The sequence below is a fragment of the Delphinapterus leucas genome, chromosome X (assembly GCF_059928025.1).
Source record: "Delphinapterus leucas isolate spDelLeu-1000000601 "Yukka" chromosome X, BTC_Dleu_Yukka2, whole genome shotgun sequence".
Classification (NCBI taxonomy): domain Eukaryota; kingdom Metazoa; phylum Chordata; class Mammalia; order Artiodactyla; family Monodontidae; genus Delphinapterus; species Delphinapterus leucas.
In genome coordinates this window covers 96,777,544-96,793,689 of record NC_143150.1, presented here as the reverse complement: position 1 = coordinate 96,793,689, position 16,146 = coordinate 96,777,544, and the positions used below count along the sequence as shown (strand labels likewise).

At 41.2% G+C, this 16,146-nt stretch overlaps 1 protein-coding gene across 6 annotated transcripts in view; it reads right to left on the bottom strand.

The window, feature by feature from the left end:
- MED14 (mediator complex subunit 14) overlaps window positions 1–16,146 on the bottom strand; it is a 77,045-nt gene that overhangs the window by 9,834 nt on the left and 51,065 nt on the right. For 5 of the 6 annotated variants that reach the window (XM_089904616.1, XM_089904615.1, XM_022556320.2 and 2 more), the window contains 7 exons: window positions 12,498–12,638; window positions 10,820–10,931; window positions 7,688–7,819; window positions 5,543–5,725; window positions 4,391–4,626; window positions 2,136–2,315; window positions 1,930–2,037 (listed from right to left, as the gene is read on the bottom strand). In XM_089904616.1, the coding sequence (XP_089760742.1) occupies window positions 1,930–2,037; window positions 2,136–2,315; window positions 4,391–4,626; window positions 5,543–5,725; window positions 7,688–7,819; window positions 10,820–10,931; window positions 12,498–12,638 (1,092 nt within the window). The remainder of the gene's footprint in view (window positions 1–1,929; window positions 2,038–2,135; window positions 2,316–4,390; window positions 4,627–5,542; window positions 5,726–7,687; window positions 7,820–10,819; window positions 10,932–12,497; window positions 12,639–16,146) is intronic. The other variant, XM_022556321.3, reaches the window with a different exon arrangement.

The window sequence follows — 16,146 nt, the reverse complement described above, 5'->3', positions numbered from 1 at the left end:
TGGATACAAAAACAAGACCCACATATATGCTGTCTACAAGAGACCCACTTCAGACCTAGAGACACATACAGACTGAAAGTGAGGGGATGGAAAAAGATATTCCATGCAAATGGAAACCAAAAGAAAGCTGGAGTAGCAATTCTCATATCAGACAAAACAGACTATAAAATAAGGACTATTAGAAGAAACAAAGAAGGACACTACATAATGATCAAGGGATCGATCCAAGAAGAAGATATAACAATTGTAAATATTTATGCACCCAACATAGGAGCACCTCAATACATAAGGCAAATACTAACAGCCATAAAAGGGGAAATCGACAGTAACACATTCATAGTAGGGGACTTTAACACCCCACTTTCACCAATGGACAGATCATCCAAAATGCAAATAAATAAGGAAACACAAGCTGTAAATGATACATTAAACAAGATGGACTTAATTGATATTTATAGGACATTCCATCCAAAAACAACAGAATACACATTTTTCTCAAGTGCTCATGGAACATTCTCCAGGATAGATCATATCTTGGGTCACAAATCAAGCCTTGGTAACATTTAAGAAAATTGTATCAAGTATCTTTTCTGACCACAACGCTATGAGACTAGATATCAATTACAGGAAAAGATCTGTAAAAAATACAAACACATGGAAGCTGAACAATACACTACTTAATAACGAAGTGATCACTGAAGAAATCAAAGAGGAAATCAAAAAATACCTAGAAACAAATGACAGTGGAGACACGATGACCCAAAACCTATGGGACGCAGCAAAAGCAGTTCTAAGAGGGAAGTTTATAGCAGTACAATCCTACCTTAAGAAACAGGAAACATCCCGAATAAACAACCTAACCTTGAACCGAAAGCAATTAGAGAAAGAAGAACAAAAACACCCCAAAGTTAACAGAAGGAAAGAAATCATAAAGAGGAGATCAGAAGTGAATGAAAAAGAAATGAAGGAAACGATAGCAAAGATCAATAAAACTAAAAGCTGGTTCTTTGAGAAGATAAACAAAATTGATAAACCATTAGCCAGACTCATCAAGAAAAAAAGACCTGTATGCAGAAAATTATAAGACACTGATGAAAGAAATTAAAGATGATACAAATAGATGGAGAGATATACCATGTTCTTGGATTGGAAGGATCAACATTGTGAAAATGACTCTACTACCCAAAGCAACCTACAGATTCAGTGCAATCCCTATCAAACTACCACTGGCATTTTTCACAGAACTAGAACAAAAAAGTTCACAATTTGTATGGAAACACAAAAGACCCCGAACAGCCAAAGCAATCTTGAGAACGAAAAACGGAGCCGGAGGAATCAGGCTCCCTGACTTCAGACTGTACTACAAAGCTACAGTAATCAAGTAAAGACGTAAAAAAAAAAAAAAAAAAAAAAAAAACACAGAAAGGACAGATTTTTCAATAAATGGTATTAGGGCAGTTGGGGGCATCTGAAAAAATTGGACCCATACCTCACCCTTTGACCCCAAGATATATTTTAAATGGATCAAATATATAAGTAGTTTACAAAATGATTCCGTAACAGTATTAGGAGAAGCCACGGGAGGATTATTTCATGATCTAGGAAGAGTAGGAAGAGTATATTAAATGTATCTTTTTATAAGACAGAAGCCACTGATAACTTGGATTGCCTGTGGGGAGGAGGACTAGATGGCTGGATAGGGATGGATGTGAAATTTCCCACCGTATCACCTTGTTCTAAATTCAAAAGATGTAAGAGGATTGTGTTACCTACCCGAAGACAAATAAAATTTAAGTTAAAAATTAAGGATGCAAGAGAAAAATGAAGTACATAACATAAATGGGTGAAAACCAACATATACTGTTCCCACCAACTCCAACCTCCTCAGACCGACCTGGCTAGAAAAGTCTGTGTGTCACTGTAACTTACCAACTCTAGCTTCATAATATGCACACAGTCCCTGAGGATGTGTGTAGGAGCTCCTAACAGCTTGGTGAAAGCTATTAATGTATTGGCTTTAAATGGCGGTCCTGCAACCTACAAGGATAAATAAAGCAAGTTAAGTTACTCTTCATTCTACCGTGACTCCTCTGTTTCACTGACTGTATTAAAATTATGCATTAAGAAACACATACTCTTGTTTCAAAGAATTTCTCTAAAACTTGAAGTTCATCAGGTTTCCACTGTCCTGCATTTTCGGGTGTCACTTTTAGCTGAAGTGTTTGGTTGGTTTTGGGACTAAGGGCTACTCTGCATTTCAGCGCATCAGTCTTAAACATGATCACTCCAGGTTCATTGGAATTTATCAGCTGTAGCTGAAAAACAAGAAGCATGCATCAAATTAACATGTGAAATAATATGTAAGTCAAAGGGAAAATGGAAATGTTAACTAGAGAAATGTTTCAAAAGGAAAACAACTAAGTTGGTACCTGTTCCCCAAAAAGGTATCTAGGCACTGGGCACCAGCAATTGCTAACCATATAGCAAAGAGAGGCAATCAGACATTATGTGTCTCTTGATGGAAGAACATGACACCACCTATCAAAACCACAACCAACTTGAGCCTGAATTCAGTAGTCAGATCCACAGGGTTGATCAATATTACAGAAATATGGAGGTCAAAAGAACATGTTAGATGATTCCAAAGGGATGCGATCAGCAAGATCCAGACTGAGAAACTCCACAGGACAAATGATATGGCTTCTTCAACAAATACATTATCTACTGAGAAATGGAGGGGGAACCTATTGTTTAGAAAGGACTTAAGAACATGTATGGATTTTGATTCAGATGGTAAAACCTGTGACAACTTGGGAAATCTGGACACCAATTAGAAATCTGATGATAAAGAAACTATGGATGAAATGATGTCAGGAATTTGCTGTCAAACAATCTGGGAGGAGGAGTTATAGGTGAAACAATGTTAGTGTGAGTTCACTGTGTTGAAGGTGGGTGATAAGAACAGACAGGTTTATTATATAATTCTCTCTACTTTTGTATATGCTTAAAATTGTCCACAGTAAGTTTTTTAAAAAAGATCCAGTAGGAAAAAAGAATAAAGAGTTCAATTACAAAATGTTAGATCTGGACTGGGACGATATGCTAGTCCAGGGGTTGGTAAATATTTTAGGTTCTATGATCTCTGCCGCAACCACCCATAGACAATATGCAATTGAATGCGTGTGGCTGTGTTCCAACGAAACTTTACAAAAACAGGTGGAGGGCAGGACTTGGCCTCCAGGCCCGTAGTTTACTGACCTCTGCACTAGCCTAATATGCCGACTATGCAGATGAGCGAAATGAGGTTCAAAGGGCTGAAGGCTTCCATGGCTTTTCAGTGGCAGAGGTGAGGCTAGATCACAGGTCTGATGATTACTTTTGAATGCTAATTTATTTCAACTTACGTTAAAACTTTTCTTTCTTTCATATTTGAATATAAAGGTTGCAAAATAGCTTGGTGCCATCTGTGGTGAGGCTATTTTAAACATTCACCATTCTGACTACCTCATTAACATAAATATCAATAATAATTATTATAAATAATATGTAACTCAATACCAAAACATTATGTAAAGGTTCTATATGAAGTTATCTCAAATTTCCACAACTGTTGTGAGTTAGGTAGATACTACTATCTACTATTATCAAAAAAGGTGAAGAAATGTGCCGAAGCTCGTACCAGCCAGTGGCATGGCCTGGCTACAAACTGGGGTAGCCTGACTATAGAACTGGAGCTCTCAACTCTGAACTGTCTCCTAAGGGTATCACCACAGGATAGAAGTCTTTTTCTATAAGAGTTTTAAGTCAATTCAGTTGCTCATGTGTTTTTTAAAAATACTTATTTATTTATTTATTCTGGCTGTGCCAGGTCTTAGTTGCAGCATGTAGGATCTAGTTCCCTGACTAGGGATCGAACCCAGGCCCTGTGCACTGGAGGCACGTCTTAGCCACTGGACCGCCATGGAAATCCCCAATCGCTCGTGTATTTAAAAAGTAGCTCCCATCCTTGTGATCATAAATAATTTCACGATCACAGATTCCGATTCAGCCTGCCTGCAGAAGCATTCCAGAGGGCAAATAGTTCCTCGTATGCTATTCTCTACCAAGTCAGATCCTGGGTGCACTTGTTCTACGGTATCGTGGGGACCTATCTCCAGGTCCATGATAGCCACAGTATGGCAAATTATGAGTGAAGGAATTTGTTAATGTAAGAATGGAAAAGAAAATAGTGGATCCATTTTTAATGCTAGGGTGGAGGGCAAAACATAATGCTAACGGGCTGGTTAAAGGAGGTGAGGGAATAGCACTTCAGTTCAGATCCTACTCTAGGAAGCGACTTAGCACCTGCTTTGACAATCACCACTTAGGAATTCGGCAGGTACCCACATACCGTTTCTTGTTGAATAATTCTTTGAAGGTGTCGTCTCATGATGACGGATCCAAGGAATCTCTCAAGCGGAGAACAAAGGTAACTACCTGCTAGGCCGGGCACGAGGCCTGGCGTCGGAGAGGGCAGCAGTAAAATATTCAAGGCACTGTGAGTGAGGATGGTAGGGATGGAGGCCGCCCAGGAGCGCTGAGGTAGTTTACGAGGTGGAGGCATGTTTGTGGGCATCGTTTGGGAACCTTTTGGGAAGGAAAACGTCATTTTTTTTTTTACAAATACACACAATCTCGTTGTTCCCTGTTTTGCTTTTATTAAACACCTGTACTTTTCTGTAGCAATCCATACTGTTTCCGTTACTCCCTGTGGTGTTAACAATCACATATTAGTTTCCTTACAGTTATTCTCCTCCCTGCAGCCAGGTCCCTTGCAGTGTGACTTTGCAGCAGTTCCTTCAAGGAGTGGGGTCTACTTCTTTACTTGGGATCTGGGCTGGCCTTGTGACTTGCTGTGGCCTACAGAATGCAGTGGAAATGACACAGTGCCAGCTGCAGGCCTAGGCTTTCACTGACTCTCTTGGAATTCTGTCTCGCCCCAGGTGAGCAAGCCCATGGTCAAGTATGAGACCACAAGAAGCAGAGAGAAGCCAGGCCCCAGCCAACCCAGGAGCTGACCACAGATGCATGAGTGAGCCCAGCAGAGCCTGGAAGAATCACCCAGCTGGGCTCAGCCCAAATTGCCAATCTGCAGAACAGCGAGCGAACACATGATTGTTGCTTTAAGCCACTAAAAGTCACATGGCAAAAGCTAATGAACATATGTGTACAATTCTTCTTTTCTGTGTTAATTTGCATAACCTTGTCAGTTACCTTTAGGTATCTTTTAAGGTCTAGTAGTGCAGCTAAGTTAGTAGTCATAACAGAGGTACAGGATTTACCTCAGAAGACTTCTGGAGGAGACATTCTCCTTTCTTACATTTTGCCCGACTTTTACAAATTTAACTACTGTTACAACTAATTTACTAAATGGATAAAAGTTTAAGTTACTGAGTATCCTTATTAAGTCATGACTTTCAAACGTGAGGATGAGGATAGAATGATTAAAACAGGTCGTTTATGTTATTCTAAAAGCTAACATAAAAGTGTCGATGACACTCACTTGTTCCAGCTCGAGGGGAATGAGAAGCATCTGGAACTGGAGAGTGTAGTGATGGGTTGGCTGGTGACATCCCAGGCATGCGTGTTGCTGGTGAGGGGCCAGACACTTGAGGAGACCCTGGCCAGTTCCCTGCTCGTCCACTTGGTGACACCATAGTGTATGGAGAACTAGGGTCCAGGGTTCCTGTAAACAAGTAAACAAATGGTTTTCAAAACCTATATTTTAATAGCTGAAAAGCTATTAGATAGCTGACAGCATTCAAATGCTTAAACCCCACGTGGTGATATTTTGTCTTTCAGTAAGCTATTTCACTGACGCCTGATGCACATGGCACATTTGAATCTCTATTTGGTGTAGTTTTTGTACTTTTGAACATGATAAAAAAATTAGGAAGATAAAAAAATACTGAGAAAGGATAAAATTTACCTTTACACAAGCTTCAAGATGTGTAATATGTAACAATCTACTTTACACTATATAACAAACACTGTGTTTGAAAATATTAAGCAAAAAAATCTCAAAGCTCCTTTAAGGGTAGAAATCTTATATTTTTAAACTAACCCTGACAAATTATGTTTTCATTCTACTCAGAGAAGGCTGAAGAGAGGGAACTTTCCATTTTCTTTATTTAGTAAAGGGTACAGTGACTAAGAAATGCACCAAGAATCAAATTTTGAAAGCAGTGACCTCCTGAACAATCTGATATTTAAATTTCACCCTGCAGATACTTTTAACTTATTTACACCTCTTTGTAACCAAATGACAAAATGAGAAAATACTTCTACCATATATCAGAGAATAAATGTTCCTTACTTAGAAATCTTACAAATCGGTAAGAAAAAAACACAAGAATATAGGCAAAGGATATAAACTGGCAGGTGTAAAATAAGAAACACGAAAGACTAATGAACATAAAAAAAAAGCTCAACTTCACTAATAATCAAAAAACCACACATCGAACAGTAATATGCCAGTTTTTACCTATCAAAAGGACCAAGATTTTAAAAAATCACAATACCCCTTGTTGGCAATGATGCAGGAAAACAGACATTCTTGTACAATACTAGAGGAAATTGGTACGGCCTCTTAGGTGAGCAATTTGCAGTATGTTTCAAAAGCTTTAGAATTTCTCAAACCCTTTGAGACAGCAATTCCACTTCTAGGAACTTACCTAAGACAATAATCCTGCGAGCAGAGAAGACACCATTTTCAGTTGTGAAAAAATAGAAACATTCTAAACGTATCGTAATAAGAGAACGGTTAAATCATGGTATGCCCAGACAAGGGGATCCTATGAAGCCATTTAGTATGATGATGTAGTTTTTACTGACAGAAATATTCCTGCAAATATTAATAGTAAAGAGGAAAATCACAGATGCTACACAGCTGTAAAACCTGAGGAAGCTCTTTATGTTCAGATTTGGCACGGGATTCATGATACAGTTAAGTGACGAATGTACGGCACCGAATACGGTGTGCAGTATGCTGCCATGTGTGTAAAAGAAAGGGGGAAGAACAATCCACATAAGACATCCCTCCAAGGATGCACGAGAAATCAGTAGCACTAAATGCCTTTGGGAGGAAGAACTAGGTGGTTGGTGGACTCGAAAGGAAACACCTCACTGGCTACCTCTTGTATTCTTTCTCTTTTTGGACAAATTCAAAATAGAATTTTTGAGTTAGAAAATTCAAGTCTCAAAACAATACATATGGTAGGGTCCCAATTTTGTGTGGGGGGGTGGTGTTTAAGGGGAGAGAAGAAGATGGGTAGAGAGCAAGATAGAGCAACAGAGTTTTGGGCGGGCAGGCAGGCAGGCAAGCGGGGGTGCGTGACAGGCCGAGTGAGGGGGAGAGAGAGTGCGAAGCAGACAGACTAACTGGTAGATCTCTTCGTTGTGTGATTAGGAAAAACGTATTCTTATTTTTGGCCGCGGCACGTGGGATCTTAGTTCCGAACCCGGGCCCCCTGCAGTGGAAGCGCGGAGTCCTAACCACTGGACCACCAGGGAATTCCCAGGAAAAACGTACTTTCTTTCGCTATTTCCCCAATACACAAGTGCTAATTTTGCAAAAAGAAAATTTATTTAACAAAAGCTACTTTCACATCAAACTCTTATGTTCTAGCAATTTCCGGTATGGACTCACCATGTGGACTAGCAAAACTGGCCCCTGGTCCTATTGAGATTCCATGCGAGGAAGGGGGAGGAGTTGGAACAAATGATGCTGGTGATGGGGCTCTCAAAGCCCCACTGGGGGAGCTGGCGGCATGCAGATTTCCTAATAAAGGAAAATAATTATAGATGATCTTGCAGGACACATATTATGTCCTGTCCAAGGACCCCGAGTTAAGACTCTCTACAGACTAAAGAAACAAGTAGTAAAGCTCCCATGAGTAGCACAAAGAAAAACTGGAACAATTTCAGTACGGAAAAAGAGAGACATCAATTCCATGGGGTCCAAATTCTAGCTCTTATATTGACTGAAGTTTAAAAAAAAAAATCCAGTGTACTTTTTTATCCACTCACTCACTCATTCAACAAGTAGGCATGAACATCAATTTCATGCCAAGCATTGTTGTAGGTACTGGGGATGCAGCAGTTAACAAGAGACAAAAAATCCTGCCCTCATGGAGTTTATATTCTAGTATAATGAGAAAGACAAACAAATATATGTCAGGTTATGCTAAGTGCTATGGAGAAAAACAGGGCAAGGTAAGGGGGCTATATCGTGTAGTGGTGGAGGTGGGTGCTGTTCTTTATACAGAGCAACCAGGGACCTCTCTGAGAAGGGGCTATGTGGGCTGAGACATGAAGTGAAGGATCAGAAGAGCTAGTGCAAAGGCCCCAATGGTAGCAGCAGTTATAAATAACAGGGGGAGGCCAGTGTGGCTGGAGTAGCGTGAGCAAGGCGGGGAGCGGGGAACGGAAGACGATCAGGTCAGAGAGGTGGGAGGAGGGTCCCAGATCACACAGGGACTTGTAGGCCACTCTAAGGACTTAGGGTTTACCCTGAATGAGATGGGAGGCCACTGCAGAGTCTGGAGCAGAGGAGTCATGACCTAACTTCTGTTCCAGAAGGATCACTCTAGCTGCTGTTGAAAAACAGACTACAGGGCAGGAGGCAGCGAAACCAGTTAGAGGCAACTGCAATTACCCAGGTGAGAGATGGCTAATGACCCGGGAAAGGGTGAAGGCTGAGATGGTGAAGGTGGTTAGATTCTGGATAAATTCTGAAGATGGAGCTGACAGTATTCGGTAACTGACTGACTGTGGGTGTGAGAGAAAGAGGAGTCCAACATGACTCCTACAGCTTTGGCCCAAGTAACAGGAAGGAAGGAAGAAGCTGCCACCTGCTGAGATGCAGTGCCTGTGGGAGAAGCAGCACAGGGCAGGGTTGGGGGGGTGTTAGGAATTCAGTTTCAGCCATGCTGAGTTTCAGATGTTGACTAAACATCTACGTAGAAATGCTGAATAGTTAGCTGGAAAAGACAGGACTCGAGTTTGGGGGAGAGGCCTAGATGGAGCTATAAAAAACTCGGAGACATGAGCTTGAAGATGGTATTTAGCCACAGGACTAGCTTTAATTTAGGACGGTGAAGGGTGGGGACTATGGCTATCAAAACTATCAGTGCAACATTAAAATACTTGCTACATTACCATGACTAACCTCAATACCAGCAGCTTTCAAATTCTCTGCTATGTAAGAGAATTTCATATTTTTAATGTTCTATTAATACCTAATGCAGTACTAATTCAATACAGTATGAATTCAATATTAACATACTGATATTCAATAAATGTTAATCCACTTGATTAACCTTTAAGTATTATATTTACATATTTAGCTGTGTGATCTGGACTAGTGACTTAACTTCTCCATGCCTCGGTATTCGTTTAACCGTTTATTCCCTAGGGAATAAACGAATTCATTTAATTTGTTTAATCCCTAGGCATTACCCGTTTAATGCCTAGGGCTTAAACGGGTAAAGTGCTTAGAACAGGGCTTGGCACACAGGAAGCACTATGTACCTGTCTGCTACTAAAATTATTTCAAAATAATCATCTCTCCTTCCTTCTATACGAAACCAGTCTCAACCCACATCCTAGAAACTCCCTCCCCTCGGGTGCTGGGACCCCGCTTCCCGTTCCCCCCCCTGCTCCCCAGCTGCTCCTCCTCAGGCTCCCACACTGTCTACTGTCGGAGCTTCACAGGGTCTGAGTCTCCCACCAGCTCAGGGTTCAGGGGCCTTCAATGACACGACAATGACTTCCAAGTCTTCACCTGGGGTCCCACCATCTCTCATGAGCAGGGAAGGGCTCATCTACCCTAAAAATCCGATACCAGTGCTCCTTGCTAGAAGGTAAGCTCGAGAAGCAGGACTGCTATCGGGCTCACTGCTGAATCCCCAGCACCGTGCAGCATTAGACACAGAGCAACCACTTAAGACAAACCAACGAATTAATTGTCCTGTTAAAAGTCAAAATTTGGCATTCTCCCGCAATTTTTCTTTAAAGATTTTTTTTTTTTTGATGTGGACCATTTTTAAAGTCTTTATTGAACTTGTTACAATATTGCTTCTGTTTTATATGTTGGTTTTTTGACCGCGAGGCATGTGGGATCTTAGCTCCCCGACCAGGGATCGAACCTGCATTTTCGTGCATCGGAAGGCGAAGTCTTAGCCACTGGACCGCCAGGGAAGTCCCTCTCCAGCAGTTTTTACAGCGTACTTCATGGGGTCGCCAACAGAGCCATCTTGTTCAGACAAGCAGGTTGTGGCCTGCCTGACTCTGAGGCGGGGCACTGTTCACATACACCTGGGCTCTGCCAACTCCTTCTGTAAGGGGGCTTTTCTGAAACGGGTCGTCGTAGCGGGAAAGCAGCCACAGACACTACATAAATGGATGTGGCTGTGTTCCGATGAAACTATTTACAAGACCAGGTGGTGGATAGGATGTGGCCCACAGGCCTTAGTGTGTCGACCTCTGACATAGATCATGTTGTGATTCTTGGAGTTGCGCCATGAGTCTGGCTCTGGGTGACAACAACTCCACTTAACTCCAACCTTTTAAAAGTGCTCCTGAATCATGAACATAGATTTCACAACCCTGCCATAACGAATGAATGGCAAATATCCAGCCACGGACTAGCAAAGCAGTTCCCTCTGACATCTACGGCTACATCTGTAGTATTTCTCACGGTGTGCGTGCGTGTGTGCATGCGTGTTGTCTATTTTGGATCTGAAAGTTGAACACAACAAGAGAGTAAGTGGTGTCTTACCTGGAGACTGTGTGTGCATCATAGAGGGAGACTGGCTAACTGTGCTGTGATAAGATGCAGGGGGCGACGTTAGAGGATAAGCGCCTGATGATCCTGGCTGCTTTGGAAATGGCTGAAAAGAAGAAAATTCCATGTTGGTAAAATGGCCAACCATGCAGATTATGTGAGTGTGGCTTTCCCCAATAAAGAGCTACAGTGTTAACATTTACACACATCACTGGTTACCAAATAGGAAAGGTGAGGTATGAAAATGCCCAAAATTCACATCAATAATGCAAGTTTTAAAAAGCTTCCTTTCAAAATGTTTTTAAAATAGCAACGTTCTCATTCCTGACCTTGCACTACCACTGCTTACAGCCCCCAAGATGTTTTTTGCTCATTTTATCTACCATATAACTGACTTATCTATATTATTTATCTACCATTTGACTGATTCTAAGATAAATTTTCCCCATATTTTAACATCTCTGAAATCAGTGTGTGTCTTCCAATTCATGGCATGTCGTAGTTGAACTGGCAGTGTTGTTTCGGGCAGTACATAAAAACAATGCATTTGGTGGAGTTTTAGAGTCAGCGAAATACGGTAGTTCAGCCTGATCTCTACTCACCTTCACCTTCATCTCCAGTAATGACAATGTAATTCTTCCTAGTCTATTTTTTTAACTTGAGGTATGAATCACATACAGTAAAGCACACGACTCTTAAATGTGCAGTCTGATGAGTTTCTATAAATGTAACTGCCACATAGATCAAGATACTGAAGGACATTACCAGAACCCCAGAGGCCTCCCTCACCCACCTTCCAAGTCTCTATCGCCTCCCCAAACTCTGACTTCCATCACTCAAGCTTGGCTTTGCCTGCTTTTTGCATCTCATATAAATACTGAATGTACTCATTAGTGTCCGGCTTCTTTTGTTCAACATTACGTCAGTGAAATTCATCATTTCGTTGCATGCAGCAATAGCTTTTTTCATTTCTGTAAAGTATTCCACTGTATGAATATACCCCCGTTTACTCACTCATTCTACTGCTGCCGGATATTTGGGTTGTTTACAATTTTTTGCATAAATAATGCTGCTATGAACATTCCTGTGTTTTTTGGCTGCATTTCTGTTGCATATATACCCAAGGTAGAACTGTTAAATCATAGGCATGCATAATGTTCAGCCTTAGCACTCTGGAATAATGCTAAACACCACTGCAAGGCAGCTGTACCATTTTATACACCTTCCAGTAGTAAATGAGAGTTTCAGATGGTCCTAATACCAAATGTTGGCAAGGACTATCAATTTTTTTTCTCCTTAAAGACATTTCTGTGGGTATGGGCTATTATCTCACTGTGGCTTTAATGTATAATTCTGTGACGCCAGATGACACTGTTCACCTTTTCTGTGCTTACTGGCCATTTGGACATCATCTTTTGTGACCACATGGGTGATCACCTGACATTATTTTAAGTGCGGGAGTCTGAAGTTAATGCTGTTTCTGGTACTGTTTACTTCCCATCACTAGAAGCCTCCTCCTGTCTCCCTCTGTCACTATTTCTTCATATGAATTCCTTGGGCATCTCGGGTCCACCAAGGACCTCCTTGCCTTTCAGCAAAGAAGCAGAGCCACCTATGGAACCTGTTAAGTAACACAAATATGACACCGTTTGGAATGTCAGCTAGACATCACCTGTTGCTGGGGTGGTGGCTGGAGTTGTGAGATTAAAGAATCCATCATATCTCCTCCAATGGGAGAAGGGGGATTATCATCCTCATTTACAGACCTTCTTCGAGCATCCTGATTGCTGTCAACAAACATATTCAGGAATGTCTATGGATATAAACAGGTAAAATTTAGATTATTTTACCTAACTTTAGTAAGATATTCTTAATCACTGAGAATGTGTTAACAGAAAGAAACATATTATGTCCATTATCTGAAATGTAAGTTTGACACATGGCCACTATTGTTAGGCCAACCTAGAAGAGAGAGTGATCAATTTGAAGAAAGGGGGAAAATTGAGGAAAAGTTAAACACAACAATAAAAATAATATCTAAGTTAAAATGTTATTATGTGAGCAAAAAGTTGAAGAAAGAAGTTCACCCTGGCTAAAATATTTTCTTATTAATTTCTGAATCAAAAACGTGGAAAAGAATAAAAAGTTGTATGGTAGGCATATAAGTAACTTCAATGACTTGGAAAACTTCCTATTTAGTGAGAGTTCTCACTTTTTAAGCCAGAAAATATGAAAGAGGAAAGCTGAATAAAGAAACTAAGCCACCTTTTCCCTTTTTATTTTATGTGACTTAATCTTAAACATCAAGAGTGGGACAGTCTTGTTTTATAGGTTATGTCATCTAAAATTAAGCAAGGCTACCAGAATTTGTGTCTCAAGAGCAGATTCTCTTTTTTTTTTTTTTTTTTTTTTTTGCGATACGCGGGCCTCTCACCACTGCGGCCTCTCCCGTTGCAGAGCACGGGCTCTGGACGTGCAGGCCCAGCGGCCATGGCCCACGGGCCCAGCCGCTCCGCGGCATGTGGGATCCTCCTGGACCGGGACATGAACCCGTGTCCCCTGCACGGGCAGGCGGACTCTCAACCACTGCGCCACCAGGGAAGCCCCTCTTTTCTTTTTAATATAAATTTCATTTATTTATTTATTTATTTTTGGCTGCGTCGGGTCTTTGTTGCTGCGTGCAGGCTTTCTCTAGTTGCGGTGAGTGGGGACTACTCTTCGTTGCGGTGCGCGGGCTTCTCATTGCGGTGGCTTCTCTTGTTGTGGAGCACGGGCTCTAGGTGCACAGGCTTCAGTAGTTGTGGCACGTGGGCTCAGTAGTTGTGGGTCGCGGGCTTTAGAGTGCAGGCTCATTAGTTGTGGCGCGTGGGCTTAGCTGCTCCACGGCATGTGGGATCTTCCTGGACCAGGGCTCGGACCCGTGTCCCCTGCATTGGCAGGCGGATTCTTAACCACTGCACCACCAGGGAAGTCCCAGATTCTCTTTAATATGCTCCACCTTCCCAATCTTCAAAAATATAGATTACAAGCTTATCAGAATTACTGAAAAGCTTTTAAAGGTACAAAGTCTGATTTCTAATTAAAGATAATAGATTATTCACAACACACATTTCATCTTCTCTCAACACCCCACTGAAGCTCCTAAAAAAATTTTTTTAAGCAGTAAGTCACCAAGACAAAAAGAATGGGACAAGAGAGAAATAGCAATAAATTCTAGGAGGTTGCAGAGCAGATGGTTGAGTGGTAACTGAACTATCTGATGTGAGGAAGTTTCTTCTTAAGCAAGCAGTGGGGAAAGCCAAGAAGCAAAGCTATTTCCATCCAGATCTCCAAGATACACAGGAACTGGCAGCATCAGATACCCCTGGAAATGGAAATGAAACAGACTAAGAGCAGAGGACTGGGTGAAACGTCTTAAAGACAGTAGTGAAACCCTCCAGAGCCTCTGGCACTCCCACTGAGTTAGGCTGACCTTTACCACCCAGGTGGAAGGTCTCTGATTGGGGGTGGGGGGGGACCTCTAGGATCAATTGACAGCAGGGGTACCATACTAAAAATAGAGATTAAAGTTTACATACTGAATGCTGAGAATACTAGTTTCCTTCTCTTATTTGACTTGCCAAATATTGGGAGCCAGATGCACAACGGCTATGCAGAGTCTTGATACTCTTCTCTTGGTACTCACACTGGCCCAACAAAAAGACCTGAAGCTACTGACATTGGGAGTTACCCAATGAAATGGCCCAAGCAGATCATCCTGCAGTGAAGATTACAGTCAGCAAGTGTCACCTTTAAATAAAAGCACAGAGTTAAGAATCACTTAATATTTGAAAACTACTAATATGAAAGAGATGAAAACAAAAAAAGGCGGATGAAATGGAGATTATGCAGGAAGAGGCAAGAGAAGGTAGTAATGCAGCCATACAGAACAGGACGTCATAAAATGAACTTTCAGAATCAAAAAGAGCTCTCGGAAATTTTTTAAAAGATGGCAAAAAAAAAATTCTTGATGGAAATGAAAAATAGAAGGATTGGAAAAAAACAAAAAAAGGAAATCTCCCAGAAACAAAGAGATAAAAAACAGAAAAGATAAGAAAATTAGAGGATAAGTCCAGGATGCCCAACTTCAGAATAGCAGGGGTAGCAGAAAGAGCTAACAGTGAACACAAAGGAAAAGGCTCGAGGAAGAGCACAAGGAAATTCCCCACAAGAAAAGGATGTAAGTTTCCAGACTGAAAGAGTCCACTTAGTCACATAAGGTTCAAGAACTGGAACAGGATGAAATGTCTCAATGGTCACAACAGAAGCTAGGGCACAATGGAGCAATGCCTTCAAAATTCTTACAGAAAATGACTGCAACCTAGAATTCTACACCTAGCCGCTCTCTCAACTAGATGACGCTAAACTAAAGATGCTTTCCGACAATACAAGGTCTCAAATTAACCTACTGTGTATCTTCTCCCAGGGAGCTACATAGAAAGTATTCCACCAAAACAATGAAGTAAACCAAGAACAAGACGTGGGGTCCAAGCCACAGGGCATGCAACACAGGAGAGAAGTGAAGGAATCTCCTGCTTCACCACCCTTCTGCAGATTCCTAAATCAAAACTGGGCCAAAGGTCTGGAGCGCTACCATTCCAGACTGGAGTTCAGAGGACTGTGGAAGAGATGTCTTCAAGATGAAACTGGTAAGGTGTATGATTTGTGAACGTACTGAGGGGAGAGTTACATATATGGGAGACTTTAAGGTTGAGTTAGTGATAAGTACAGAGAGAGCTAAGAAACAAAAAAGTTAATTAATAGTTCCAAGGAAAATAAATGCTGAGCAAGAAAGGAAAAGTAATCATAGTAAGCTTGGTAGAATAGTGTTAAATACTCATAATAATGTGAACACTGAAAAATTACCTAAATTGCTACCTAACCATATCAAAAGGTTGGAGGAAAGAAAGAAGATGAATCGGTACTGGGAGCAGCCTGAAAAGGGGAAGGGGCATATAAGAAAGAACTAAAAAAGAATTAAATCCTCATCTTCCATTACGAGAGTCAGATAACGCCCTCAACGAAGAAGTCAGCAAAGAGCAATGAAAGCATGCTATTTAGAGGTAAGGATGTAAATACCAAGAGAATGAGCTATACTGTATAAGAGTTGAAAACAGAGTAGGAAACTGGCAAGACTGGGACTAATTTTCAAAACAGGCCATTTGGAACTATTTGACTCTAAACTATAAGAACATACAACTGAGCTGTCATACCAAAATCTCCAGGGGTTGTGGCCCAAGACCCTACATTTTAAAAAAAGTATCACAGCTGAACTGATGAAC